This window comes from Paroedura picta, chromosome 1 (assembly GCF_049243985.1).
Source record: "Paroedura picta isolate Pp20150507F chromosome 1, Ppicta_v3.0, whole genome shotgun sequence".
Lineage (NCBI taxonomy): Eukaryota > Metazoa > Chordata > Lepidosauria > Squamata > Gekkonidae > Paroedura > Paroedura picta.
In genome coordinates, this window is record NC_135369.1 from 104,346,314 (window position 1) to 104,361,098 (window position 14,785).

The 14,785-nt window shown below is 44.1% G+C and overlaps 1 protein-coding gene across 10 annotated transcripts in view; it reads left to right on the forward strand.

Annotated features, from left to right (window-relative positions):
• Nucleotides 1-14,785, forward strand: part of HIVEP2 (HIVEP zinc finger 2) — a 201,382-nt gene that overhangs the window by 163,100 nt on the left and 23,497 nt on the right. For 5 of the 10 annotated variants that reach the window (XM_077351108.1, XM_077351128.1, XM_077351118.1 and 2 more), the window contains 3 exons: nucleotides 3,975-4,034; nucleotides 6,586-6,623; nucleotides 8,843-14,398. In XM_077351108.1, the coding sequence (XP_077207223.1) occupies nucleotides 9,236-14,398 (5,163 nt within the window). In that variant the 5' untranslated portion in view covers nucleotides 3,975-4,034; nucleotides 6,586-6,623; nucleotides 8,843-9,235. Of the gene's footprint in view, nucleotides 1-2,606; nucleotides 2,828-3,974; nucleotides 4,035-6,585; nucleotides 6,624-8,842; nucleotides 14,399-14,785 lie in introns of those variants that run through there. The other 5 variants (XM_077351140.1, XM_077351147.1, XM_077351142.1 and 2 more) reach the window with 4 other exon arrangements.

The window sequence follows — 14,785 nt, forward strand, 5'->3', positions numbered from 1 at the left end:
ACTGTTGTCAGAACCAGTTCATTGCCACCATTTTACAGAGCTTTTAAAATGCTGTGGTGGCCTGATCCACTGTGGGTTTGTGGTGCAGAACTATTTCCCTTAATCGTAAGTATTTTCAAGGGCCCAAACAGCTGCATGGACTGTAAAATGGCCATGAGTCCAGAATGCAGAGGATGCTGCAGCCACTTACCCCCTCTGATTCCAACCGTCTTTGAACGCTCCCCACCCAGAATAAAGCAGACCAAAAAGAGCTTCTATCTCAAGGTGCTGCAGTACTGCAGATCAGAGGAATTCATGATTGGCATGAGCTAGCAAGCAAAGGTGGGAAAACAACCGTGTCATGTGCCCAGCCAGATCAACTATTTTGTGCAGGAAGCAAAGAGAAAGCCTGGGAAGGTGCCAGGAGGAGGCACCTGTTTTTCTGGAACACCTTTCCACATTTTTAAAAGATGAATTTCTGAATGAAAAACAAGCGTAGGACTCAGTGACGCCGAGTAGTATGTACAGATAAATGTCATCGAGCTCAGGAGCCCTGTCAGGATATTGCCATGTTGTAAAATTGAAAATAACAATTGTGTAGCTTAAAACCTGGATGCTGTTTTGCAATAACAGGAGTTAAAAAAAGAAAAACCACATACATCCACACACACAAAACAAAACCACAAGTGTTAGGCTGGCTAAATATATGTGTATAGTCATACCTCGTGGGTAGTCTTGGCTATATTTAGGTTTGATACTGCCTTCATTTTGATGACACCACCACTGTATGTACCTTCAGTTTTCAACAAACTGCTGCTTCCTGAGTTTGTAGGAAACTTGCAATTTGAAGAGTTCTTGTCAGGTGTCATTCATCAGTTCATAGGGAGTGGCTGGTTTGGGGGCAGAAAGAACAAAGCAAGAATGGCAACTTTAAAAAAGGCATCAGTTCTCCTTAACAGTTTGCTCTTTGTAATAACTGCAGAAACTTATCTGATCACCCACGCTCATCTGGCTGCTGACGTAGTAGCTTCATTTGCATGATCTATTTTTATAACTATTGTGTGCCTTTTGAGGAACCAAGCAAGACGATTGTAGTGATTCACTATCTCAGTGCACAGGGCGTCCTGTATTGAGTGTGTGTGTGTGGGGGGGGGGGGGGTATACCCATGCATACTTGTTAATCATTTGTAGTTATCCTGAGTTGTTAAAGAGAACTGTAGAAGATCTGTTTTATAGTTGAATGTGACCCTTCCCTCTCACCATAGAGGCCAAGTGCCTTGTGAGACAGGCTGTCTTCAAAAGGCATGCCTTCTTGATTCAGCTGGACTGCTGATGCCTTTAGAAAAGTAACCATGTAAGACCAGCTGCCATGTGACAGGCAACCAGGAAATGGAAGACAGTACAGAAAATCAGTGAGGACACCATAGCCTTGAATACATTACAGCATAGCAAGGGAGTGGCATGTGCCCACTTCCATCTGAGACCAGGCCTGTAGTCATAGTTATAGCAGGGGCAACCACTCTCCCACAACATGCCCTGCCCCACCAATCAGCGCTCAGCTCAGTGCTAGGCCCAGCTTTTCTGCAGCTGGGAGTCTACTTAAAGAGCCCTGCACTGACCTGGTTCCCTAGTGCAGTGGTCCCCAACCCCCAGTCCGGGGACCGGTACTGATCCGTGGATCAGTCAATACCAGGCCGCGGCTCCTTCTTGTCCTCCTCCCGGGCTGCTGCCTTGGGGGCTACCCTGCCACTCTGCCACCAGCTCACCTTTGGTGCTCTCCAGCGGCCGCCATGACTGGGGCTCTCCCTTGGCGTGGCACTGTGCAGCTGCTACTGGCAGCGCCCCCCAGCGGGGAGCAGGAAGTCAGGGGCACTGGCGGGAAAGCAAGTGGAGCAGGGGCTCAGGCGGCGGCGATATCCCTCACCAAAAGACTACCCTCTTGGGCCTCAGTAAAATTGTCAAGTGTTGACCGGTCCCTGGTGATAAAAAGGTTGGGGACCACTACCCTAGTGGCATCCGCTCACCCCTAGCCCCATCCACCTTCTGCCCGGAGCTCCTTCTGTGGAGGCTGGCCCCAGCGCCCTGCCAAGTGGGTTGGGGGACGGTTGTGTTCAGGTGGCCACCACGCCAGGGAAGGTCTCAGCACCCAGAGAAGTTAGCAATGCACTTACAAGAGTCTGCTGTACCAGGTATCATGAGCCAGCCTCAGACCTGTGGGTATTCCACAGAGGGAGAACTGAGCTACGGGGAGATGACACAGGCAGGGCCCTAACAGGAGGAATTGAAAGAAGGAACATTGCAGCTTGACAACTGTTCTGGCCACGCCCAGCTGCTGAGCACGGTGCTCAGGATCCCTGGCTGGAAAATACAGCAGAAACTGCCTAGATCAGCTACCAGCCCTGCCTGAGAGTGGCTGTAACTCACCAGACTGATAGTTCCCCTGAGACATCTATGGGTCATCACAGAAGGCATCTGTGGGGTGAGTTAGAAGCTAAAAGATGCAGTGTGCATTTGCTCACCTGGTGCCAACTGCTGCAAAGATATGAGTCTTTTCAGGATGATGGACCTAGACCACAGAGATGGCTATTTAAGCACAGAGGAATGAGCAAGCATCATGAAAGTAATTTTTGCATCTAGCTATGATAGCTGACACCCACCTCTCCTAACTTCTGCCTGCTTTCCGGCTTGCAAGTCTCCTTGGCACTCTGATCCCAGGTTGGACCTGTGATGATGCTACTGGATTTTGCCTGTCTGCCTGCTCAGGACTTTTTGGCAACAACCCTGCTTCTATCTGACCACACCTGCATCTTGACCTGCTCTGCCACAAGCATACCAGCTGGTTTGTTCTGTGAGATGACGCCTTACTGCCAATTGCCTGCTCATCATCACACACTGGGCTTGGTCAGGTCACCTCCTCCTCTGCTACTGCTGCTGGATTGCACTCACCCACGACCTGTGCCATCTCCCCCTGGAGCTCCTCCTGTCCTGGTGCAGAGCTGAGACTGCCTGGCTGTCCTCCTCACTCTCCAGACACCCAGCAAAAGTGGTGGTGGTGGTGGTGGTAGTGGTGGTGGTGGAGGTGGAGGGAGCTCCAAATGAGCATTAATTGGCCCATCTGGTTTATCCCTGAAGAATTGGCCCATCTGGTTTATCCAGAAACCCACCCAAACAATACAACTGATTTCCATTTATTCCCCCACCCTGGATCTGGCAGCTGGCTGAGCAGCAGGACAAAGCAGGGGTGAGCTGTGCTAATGCTCCTTAACAAAAAAAGTTTCCCTCAAAAATTTCTGGCTACAAGGCACACTGAGACCAATAATTTTGACCCTGATTTTGTGGGTGCCTGTAGGTCCAGTGCCTTCACACACAGGCTTTGCTGTAGCTATTGGAAGTGCTACTTTTTAAACATTCTCAGCCACAGAGATAAAGCCTGCACGTGTGCACTGTACCCATACTCAGGTAGTGGTGCCGAGGTGGAGAACAGTGTGTTCAAGCAGTCATGAAAGAGGGGGAAAGAACAGCATACTCATTCCGGCCCCTTCCCATGCTGCTTTGCCCTTAATCATAATGCTTATGCCCTTCATGGCTTCTAGTAGCTAGCCATATGAACTGAATGTATCTGGAATGTTCAGTTCTTTTTTAATAGCCAGAAGGAGTTGTTTTGGCAGCAAGCCCTGGGCCCTTCTGTAGCAGCAAAACAGTAAGTTTGTGGTCTGCATATGCACAAACAACACTTTATCTAATTTGGGGGAAATTAAACTATTGTGTATTTTTTTTAAAACATTTCAGATTTTTCTGCATAACTGGGGAGTCCCTCAAGTGTGCAGAAAGATCTGTTTAGCCTCTGTGTGGCCCTGATCTGAATTTTTGGATATCTATAGATAGTGGCTACAGGTGGCTAATAGTATATAGACTGTTCTTACATATAAGATCTAATACTTAAAAGACCCTCTATGTAAAAAACAAATGATATTAATAAGAAAATATTTTCTCAGTCTCTTACAGAAAACCTCCAGTCTCCAAGGCAACCAAAGTTCCCCCGATCAACAAATCAGGTGTGTGTTTTAGAAATCTATGTGTTATTCAGAAATTCCAGAAGTTTGGTTGCAAATAATTGTTCCTTCAACTTTCACAGAAAAGACTACTAGACAACTTTTTAAAAAAATCTAGTGACCATAATGGTATTCTTTAGAAGGGCATCTATCTCTTGAAGTGACAACTTCTGGGCCTTAATGAATCTGTTAGACATTTGGTTTTCCAAAATTAGAAGATGCAACTGATTAAAACTAATTCAAGCAAAGGAGATTAGTGTGTGACACCTCTGCCTGAATTCTCTTGCAGTGTACTTAGAGCAGCTTCATAGTTATAATTGTATCTATGTAGTTCTTTGTGTCGCCCCAAAAGACAGCTAAGATTCAACAAGCAGGTTACCTCATCAGTGATTAAGCTATATTTTGGTTGTCTTCCTGGCCACTAACCAGTCTTTAATAAACTCTGCATGACCAAAAATTGTTATACATTTTTCCTTTATACACAAACACCATCAATCCTATACTTTTGACTACCTAAACATCTTTAGTTCCTCATTTATAGACTGGGTAAAACCTATTTTATTATTTTGAGATGTAGAGGAACAGTTAGGCAATACTCATGGTTGTGGTGAATGAGTCCCCACCTCTACAAAGCATATCCATTATACATCTGTCTATTAAAGTTACATACTCAAAACATCACTGATAAAAAACCAATTGATCTGGAGTTGTCCTTTAATTACAACATGTAAAGAGAAATGTGTAAAGCATTATAAAGTAATAGAAGAGTTTTGAAATTTGTGAAATGATATGCCTCTTTATAATCCTAATAATCTTTTATTAAAATGTTTTCAAGGATGGTTTGGGTACATTGATGCGGATCTGGCAGTAAATTTTCTTTCTTAGGTAATAATTGGTTAGCAGTGAAATTGAAGAAATCAGCATTTCAGAATGTTTTTCGAGAATATGGACAATTGGTGTGTCAGCTAAAATGAAACATGATAGCAATATATAGGGAAGTGTGAAAAATAAGTACATTGAATAAATGTTATAGTGTGTAATGTCCTAAAATAATAAATTTTAGGTATGTTTTAAAATTTGAATTGCCCTATATGTTAACTTCTGTGGGGCTAGCCAAGGAGGCATTTGGAGACTTGATAGCAAATTTGGATTGGCCTCTGCATGGTGGCCATGAGGTGCAGCCTCTTTCTCAGTCATTCTGTGCCACGATAAACATGAAATGAAGATGAAAAATACAATATTAACTTGTTTCAATATTAACTGTCTAGAAACTAAGCCCGCTGTACGTTAAATACAGTGGGCACTAGTGGGCCTTGTGTCTTGGCCGGGGGGCGCCTCTCCACCTTCCCGCCCCCCCCCCAGCAACTGAGGCTGCCTGTGGGCCAGCCTTTGAGCCTTCCCCAGCTCTGCCGCTGCCGCCACCTCTTCTTCCCCCCCTGCTGCCTACCTCTTTTGGTGGCGGAGAGGCAGCAAGTGGCGGCGGGCGGGCTTGGGGCCGGGACAGAGTCGACGGCGTCGCTTTCCGGGCCCCGCTGCTACCGTGGCCGCTGCCGGCCGCTCCTGGCTGCTCAGGCCAGCAGCGACCTGTCCTCTTCACGGCCAGTACCACCACTGCCATGACCGCCGCCGGCTCCTCATGGCCATGCGGCCAGGTGGTGACCTGCCCTCTCCGTGGCGAGGCAGGAAATGGTGGCAGTCGGCCGCATGTGGCCAACATCAGAGGAGGACGGATCGGGAGGCAATTTGCACCTCCCGATTCGTCAGTCCGGGGGAAGGGGCCGATTGGCACCCTTCCTCATCCCGGACAGGGGCCGTCCTCAGGGCCCTTACTGTTTTATTTTATCCGCTCTGCAGAAGCGGTTAAAGATGTAAGATTTCAGCATTTTATGATGTGGATGGGAAACATAGAGTGAGATTACAAATCTAGTGGGTCCTGAATAATTACAGCAAGATTTAAAATGTGTCCCCAGAGAACCACCTAGTAAAACCAGCCTAGTAAAATCAACTAATTTATTTTTTACACTTGAGATATTTGGGAAGGAAGGTCGGAGAAGAGAGGGAGGAAATCAACAAAAGCATTGAAAGAATGTTTTGAATGTCAGTTTCCTTGCTTGCCACAATGAGAACATCTAGAGTTACATGGTTACAAACTTTTGGTACTCCATAATAACTTTGGGAGGAGTTTTCGGGGGGCGGGGGGCAGTGGTTTCTGCTTTGCCTGTTATTATCACACACAGCCCAAGAAAATAAAAATGATTTTTTATACCTTATATGTGACATTGCTTAAATTTGAGGGGAGTTATTGCTGCTTTCCCCTCTTTTATCATAGTTATTTTTTCAGACTTCTTAGTAGTGTATTCTGCTTCACAAATGTTTACATGTTATGACAGATTAGATATTTTAGAATAATTAACTTGTTAATGTTTCTCCTAACTAACAATTGCAACAATCTCTTTCGTCATTGTAGGTAACATGAAATTATTTTTCTATGCACTATTATCTATGGATGGAAAACTTTTTTCTAATTCTTTTTGTGTTTCTCTTTCCCTCCTAGGAAGCTTCAAGCTAATCATGTATGTCAAGAAGATGCAGGTAATGTCCATTGTTCTAGAAAGCAACGGTTTTGAAATTTAATGACATTCAATTATTTTATCATGTCCCTTATAGTTTATTTCTAAATAGAAGCATCCATAGGCATAAACTATTGGTACAATATCATTGTATTAGGCATGTGGTAGGAATTTTTCATGTGCAGAGAGGCTGTTTTTACACACAAAAGACTTGGTAGATGCTGGGAAAAAGTAATGGAATCAGAAGACACATTTGTCTAAAGTGCAAATGTCTAAAGGACTCTGTTCAGATCTCCCAACGTTTGGCTAATTGGTGTCATTCATAAGTAGCCATAGGAACGCTTTGAATAGATTCAGTGTTACAGGGTATGATTCTACTGTAGGAATATAGTACTCTGGTAAACAATGCAGATTGAGATCCAGGATGAAGGTTTAAAACCCAAGTGTGGTGAACAACATAGACTGCTGGAGACTGTCTTGGAGACATGGATTCTAATCCCCACTGAGTAATCATGATTTACCTGTGTACCCCATCTGAGTTGTTTGGGAGAAGAAACATGGGGTACAATGTTGTTGATACAATTAAAGCAGATGAATAAATTCCACTGGCTCAGAAGCAGACACTGCTATAGTAGCTGCCACTACCCATTGTCTCTGTGTTAGTAGCAGCAGTACCTTTATAAGTTTATGCTGCTGGTTGTATTTAGCTCATTGATCTCAATAGCGCTCACAAAATTACCTGTGTTTAGGAATGCAGTTGCATGAGTGCTGGTAATATAACAATACTATTTGCTAAAAAATAAATGCCACAATGAGCATTGAGTTAAAAGAAAGTTTCATTTCCAAGATAAAGGAAGTTATTGTTTTACCTACACTGCTGCCCTGTTCAGTCCAAGCTGAGGTGTTAAGATGGATTCTGACAAACTATGAAAAGATGGAAGGAACTATCTATATTTAGCACAGAGAAAGAACTGGTTATATTTAGCTTGAAGAAGGAAGAGCAAAGAGTAGGAATGGCACATGTGATCAGTTTTCAAAACTGTAAAAAGGCTGCCTAGGCAGGATAGTAATCAAGGAAAATAATTTAGTTCTTAAAATCCCATGAGTGGTCAAACCATGTCCTGTACATTTACTATAGGTAGAATAATTTATGGAAAACACACAAACAATGAAAATCTTGACTAATACATGTCTTGTGTTTTGCATGTGAAATATGTTCAGCAGCAGAAGTAGTAATAGGTCAGTTGAGGGTTGATACGATTTCTTGAGTTCATAGTGTAGTGGAAGAGTAGAAGTGAAAGAGAAAAATTTGTCTTGTGGATTCTGTACAGCAGGGGTAGTCAACCTGTGGTCCTCCAGATGTCCATGGACTACAATTCCCATGAGCCCCTGCCAGCAAATGCTGGAGGACATCTGGAGGACCACAGGTTGACTACCCCTGCTGTAGAGGGTGGTTAAGAAAGGTAATGAGCATGAACCATATTAAGAAGAAGACAAAGAGTTGGTTTTTATTGTGCGTTTTTCTCTATTCTAAGGAATTTCAAAGTAGCTCACAATCACTTTCCCTTCTACCTATAACAGCCCCCTTGAGAGATAGGTGGGGCTAAGAGAGTTCTGAGAGAACTGTGACTGACCCAGGGTCACCCAGCAGGCTTCATGTGGAGAAGTTGAGAATCAAACTGAGTTCTCCAAAATAGAGTCTTTTAATCATTACACCAATAAAGAAATCATACTTCCCCATCTTTGCCCCTTTTGTTCAGCAGATGCTGCTTATTGTATCACAAGAGTTTCTGTTCACGTTTTCCTTCCAGTGCCGTTTGAGGCTTATACGGTACAATCTTATGCAGAGTTATTCCAGGCTTAGGGCATAGCTACTTGATATGTCTGACACGTGCTGGGTCACATGTGCACAACCAAAGTTGCAGTCAGATGTACTTTGGGGGAACTCACCTTAAAACGTGCATCTTTGCTTAGTGCTAAAAGGGGTGAAGAGGAGCTTCCAGTTTCCCACCTGTCCTGTTTTTGGCAGCAGAAGGGGAGGGAGAAGGACTTCTTATGTCTTTCCTAGGGCACATGGAGCCTGAGAAATGGGAATCCCCCACGCTTGCAAAACTATCTGTTTTCTCTCAGTGTGAGCCAAGGTTCTTGTAACATGGAGTTCCTTTTTCACTGGCACTCTAAAATGTTTATCTCAATCTATATTTAGTTGTCTTGAACTTTGTATTGTGTGTGTTTTTTAAGGTAGCTGCATCTTCTGGGAAGGAATGTCTGGAACCCTGCTTTAGTTGATGAACAAATACATCCCGCTGGATCTTCTCCGTCTGAAGATTTAATAGCCATGAATAATGTTGAAATGCCATAGCAAGTCTTGATGAAGATACAGTAAACTGTTCAGCAAGAATTCCTACCATGAACAGAACTGCGACCGTTAATTTTTAGCATAGAGCTACATAAAGATCTAATGCCTGTAAGGCTAATATGTGAAACCTTCCGCAGAGCAAGTGAAATCTGTGAACTTGGGACAGCTCTGGAGAAATGGGAGCAAGCAAACTTTAAAAAAGCACAGCACTGGATACACTTCATGTGCCTGCACAGCTTTCAAGTCAACTAGCACTTAAGACCTTGTGTGACAAAATGGACTCTGGAGATACAGCTGTAGGGCAAACTGCTACCTCAAGGTCTGGAGAAATAGCTAAAGTACCAAGTAGATGGCGGAAGGAACATTCAGCTAATGTTAAGATGAGTGCAATTGGAAGCCTGGAAGGACAGGCACAAATAGATCCTGAACACATGGGAAACCCTGCATCTGCACAACTTTTTAGTTCTGGGAAAGTAGTGTCCTCTAGTGATACTAGCCAGCAAGCCACAGAGAAGCAATACCCGCAGCACCTTCCGAGTCCTTACTCATGTCAACATGCGCTTTCTTTCCCTCAGCATTCATTGCCACAAGGGTTCTTGCACAACCTAAAGCCGCATCAGAGCCTAGAAAGCCATAAGTGGCAGTTTCCTGGCCATCTGCAACCAGTTGCCTCTGAAGATTTGTTTCCATTTCACATGCACGGCCATAGTGGAAGTTTTTCCAGAAAGAAAATTTCCAGCTTGAACCCTGCTTACAGCCAGTATTCTCAGAAATGTATAGAGCAGCAGTTGGAAGATGGTCACAAGAAAGAACATAAGCCCAAAAAGCCTGGCAAATACATTTGTCCTTACTGTAGCAGGGCCTGTGCCAAACCTAGCGTACTTAAGAAACACATTAGGTCCCACACTGGGGAACGTCCATACCCTTGCATCCCTTGTGGTTTCTCTTTTAAGACAAAGAGCAATTTATACAAGCATAGGAAATCTCACGCCCATGCAATTAAAGCAGGATTAGTACCTTTCACAGAATCGGCTGTATCTAAATTGGAGCTAGATGCCAGTTTCATTGATGTGGAAGCAGAGATACATTCAGATGGGGAGCAGAGTACAGATACTGATGAAGAGGCTTCATTGCTTGTTGAAGGTCCTGACAAACTGAGCCCAGTGCCACAGATTCCCTTGGACATCACTAGCAGCAGTGGTTTTCACACATCACTAGAAGAATCTTTGGGGGGCCCAATGAAAGTTCCTATTTTGATTATTCCTAAAAGTGGATTGCAGTTACCATGTGAAAGCTCCCAGCATGTTGGATCTGACAATCTACAAGGTCCTTCATTAAATACAAAGTCTGATGACTCTCATACAGTTAAGCAGCGACTTGCACTAAGGCTGTCTGAGAAGAAAGGGCAGGATTCTGAGCAGTCATTAAATCTTCTGAGCCCACATAGCAAAGGAAGCACTGATTCTGGTTATTTTTCACGCTCAGAAAGTGCCGAACAACAAATAAGCCCTCCAAATACCAATGCAAAGTCTTATGAAGAAATAATCTTTGGGAAATTCTATAGGATAAATCAAAGGACTGCACAACCATTAGCGACAGCCAATCAGGATCATGGTTCAGTGGGTAGGAAAGGCAAGGCAGAGCCACTACCTCTTGTAAACTCTAGATTAGACTTCAAGATGCTTGAAGAACGAATGTCTCCAAATAAAGAAGCACTAATTGATCCTAATAAAATCAGCACTATAAAAAGCACCCAAGTCTTTAATGATAGCAGTATAGAGTCCAAACAGTCTCATACTATCACATCATCCATCAAAAGTGAATCAAGCCTTTATCCAAGAAGTCACCCAGGTGACATCTCCCTGCTTTTAGAACCTCCCACGGATACAAACCCACTGATTAGAAGCAACTCTATGCCAACCTCATCTGCAACCAGTTTGAATGTTCCAACAACTTTGAGAGGAAGCCATTCATTCGATGAGAGAATGACTGGCTCAGATGATGTATTTTATCCTGGGACAATAGGAATACCCCATCAACGAATGTTAATAAGACAAGCAGCCTTTGAGCTTCCCTCATTGTTGGAAGGACATTCAGATTCAGACTACCATGGCAGAATAGGGAAGAACATTATGATTGCTTCTGCCAGATCAACAGCGGGAGACAAGGGGCTGGGCATGAGAGAAAAGAAGTTGTTGGTAGGAGAGAGGATTTTTTATGAGGGGGACTCAGGAAAGCACTACAGAAAATGGGAGGAATATGGAAATCTGAAACAAAGCTATCGAGACACATCAAGTTTGAGTGGGTCAAAGCAAGGAGAATTTTATTCTGAATCATCTACACACTTTCAAACTGTGTCTTCTACATATGGTGTTACATTTGAAAACAGAAAGCGAAGAATACAGAAGAGTGTTGGGGATGAGGAGGACACACCATCATTATGTAGTGGTGCTACTGGCAGCCCCATGTCTGGTGATTTTGATCCCAAACTGGCAATCCAGGAAGGACCAAGGAGTGGGTATTTAGCTCAAAGCCATGACAGTTCTCCTCATTCTCATCCAGAGCACTTTGAACTCTGTCGGCCCAACCTCCAGTCAGGAAGCCCGGCCTCTTCTCTAGAAGAATGTCCCTTAATTATTGATCACGAGAAGGCTGTAGAGGCTCTGAGCAGAAAAGGAAATGTAATCTCTGTCATTCAGCACACAAATTCATTAAGTCGGCCAAACTCATTTGAACGGTCTGAATCTACAGATCTTGTTGCTTGCCAACAAGAGAAAATGTATTCATCATCTGAAACTTGTGAAAGTGAGATTGCAGAGTCCCCCATGAGCCCAGACAGGGTTCAGCAGACGGAAAACGCTGACAGTGTTAGCAAACAGTCTCCTTCATCCCAACATGCTCAGCCATATCATATGCAACCCAGACTTGTTCGTCAGCATAATATACAGGTCCCTGAGATTCGTGTCACAGAGGAGCCAGATAAGCCCGAGAAAGAGAGAGAAGTTCCAGTAAAAGAGCAAGAGAAGCCTCCAGAAGAATTCCAGTGGCCCCAGAGAAGTGAAACCCTATCCCAACTCCCAGCTGAAAAGCTTCCTCCTAAGAAGAAGCGTTTGCGGCTTGCTGACTTGGAGCACTCCTCTGGAGAGTCCAGCTTTGAGTCTACAGGGACAAGCCTTTCCCGCAGCCCTAGTCAAGAGAGCAATTTGTCCCACAGCTCGAGTTTTTCGATGTCCTTTGAGAGGGAGGATAGCATTAAGTTCATGACATCAACCAAACAGGATGAGTTTGGGAAACCGTCTGAATTTTTAACCGTCCCAGCTGGTGCTTACTCTCTTTCCGTCCCTGGCCATCACCAACAGAAAGAAATGAGACGCTGCTCATCTGAACAGATGCCATGTCCTCCCCCTGCTGAAACCCCTGAGATACGAAGTAAATCCTTTGACTATGGAAATCTTTCCCATGCTCCTGCCGCAGGAGCCCTTCCTATTGCTTTGTCTCCAGTGAGAGAAAGGAAGAAATGCTTTTTGGTTCGCCAGGCTTCTTTCAGTGGTTCCCCAGAGATCCCCCAGCCTGATTCCAGCATGGAACAAAATATAAAGCAAGAGCAAATGGAACATGTGCATGTCAGTCTTCGGCCTTCCCATGTTGCTTGGCCTCATTCCCCCTCTTCTTTTCCATCAGATGATTCTGGGAAGCAGTCTGCTGGGTCTTGTGCACCGCCAAGCGCTAGCTTATCCCCCCTTTCCCATCTCTCGGTCCCACAAGCACCTTATATTCCAGGCAGATATTCAGCAGAACAACAGCACCTGTTTGCGCTGCAAGAAAAAGTTCCTTTTCTCCCCGTCCACAACACTTTGTTGCCGTTTCAATATCCATCTGTCTGCATGACTCACTTGCCAGCACAGCCCAGCAATCTGTGGCCCTCAGAACTTTCACAGACACATTTCTCCCATCCTTTTGCACAGCAGCTTCAAAAATCCTATACCAAGCAACCTTTCCCACCAGAAAGTCATCCAAGTTACCATCTGGAATATGCTCAGGAGCATGTTCGAAAGAAAACTGCTGATTATGTACATAGTAAAGAGCAAACCTACCAGCGTTACTCAGGAACATCTCGGCAGTATTCTAAAAATGCACTTGCAACATACCAGCCCGATTGTAGCATTAAATCAACAGATACCTCTTCTGAGCAGCACCTGCAGGTAGATTATGAAACCCAGAATATTGGGCCGGTTCAGTCATTACCAGGTACAATTGTTCCCGTTAGGATTCAGACTCATGTGCCATCCTATGGTAGTGTCATGTATACAAGCATTTCCCAGATAATTGCTCAGAGCAGCAGCCCTGCTATTGTCATTTGCAAAGTAGATGAGACTCTTTCTCAAAGGACATTAGCAACAAGTGCAACCATGCATGGAATAGGATTTAACATTGCACAGATGTTAGGTCAACATGGAAGCTTGGAAAAATATCCTTTATGGAAAGTACCACAGACCCTGTCACTTAACTTGGGATCTGCCATCCCATTGTGTTTGGCCTCCAGTGCAGATACCACTTCCCCCCTGGGTGGAAACAAACGGATGCTGTCCCCTGCAAGCAGTTTGGAGTTGTTCATGGAGACCAAACAACAAAAGAGAGTAAAGGATGAAAAAATGTATGGACAGATTGTTGAGGAACTAAGTGCTGTGGAACTCACTAATTCAGACATTAAAAAAATCTTTCCCAGGCCACAGAAACCTCAGCTGGTTAGGCAGAGCTGTACTACTGAGCCAAAAGAGAGTCTGCCATCCACGGTGTCCTCTTCTCCACTATCATCCTCATCATCTCAAGATTTGCCAGCTCCCACAGTGCCCCCCACTGAGCCTTCACCACCAAGCAGGGAAAAGCTTCTCAGTTTTGACTCTGCTTCACCAGGTCAAAAGTCCAGTAGCATGTCTGAAGGCAGAGAATCCCCAGAAGAACTGGATGTAGATGAAACTGAATCAGATATGAGTCTGAGTCCACAGAGGTCACTTTTGCCCTCAGGCGAAAGTCAGATAGAAGACAAGCAGAAGAAATTGCCCTTTGGTATGTTGGTTCAAATGGCAACCCAACCAAGTGGGAAAGCAGTGACCTCAACGATCCTACTTACAGATCTTGCTGACTTCCAGCAAATTCTACAGTTCCCTACTTTGCGCACCACTACAACTGTGAGTTGGTGTTTCTTAAACTACACAAAACCCAATTTTGTTCAACAAGCAACCCTAAAATCTTCTGTTTATGCCTCATGGTGTATTAGCTCATGCAATCCTAACCCATCAGGACTGAGTACAAAGATTACCCTGGCTCTCCTAAGGTCCAAGCAGAAAAACAGTACAGAGATTTATACTTTGGCACCGATGCATCGGCCTGGAGCTGGAAAATTAACGTCATCAAGTGCATGGAAACCATTTACTCAGGTAGTAATAGATTCCTAAAGTCATTTACATTTTGATAAGGACTTTGCAATATGCTGAAAAGTTAAATGCATTTCAGAATGTTCATGGTAATATTGTTGTTTTAAATTAAATATTATCTATAAACCAGTGCATGTAACATTATATTACACTGGGATGGGATGGTGTCCAATGGGGATTTCTACTGAAAATATCCATGAACAGGAGCTTTTAAGAATTTATCATCCTACTCATAGACCATCACTTTAAAAAAGCCTTGTGAGTTTTCAAAACCATGTAACACTTTTAATAGAAAATGCTCCCATGGAAGAAGATGTTATTTTCAAATTCATTGCATGGGGTAAATTCGTTACTGTCTTATAGCAAAATAAAAATCCAGTGGCACCTTAA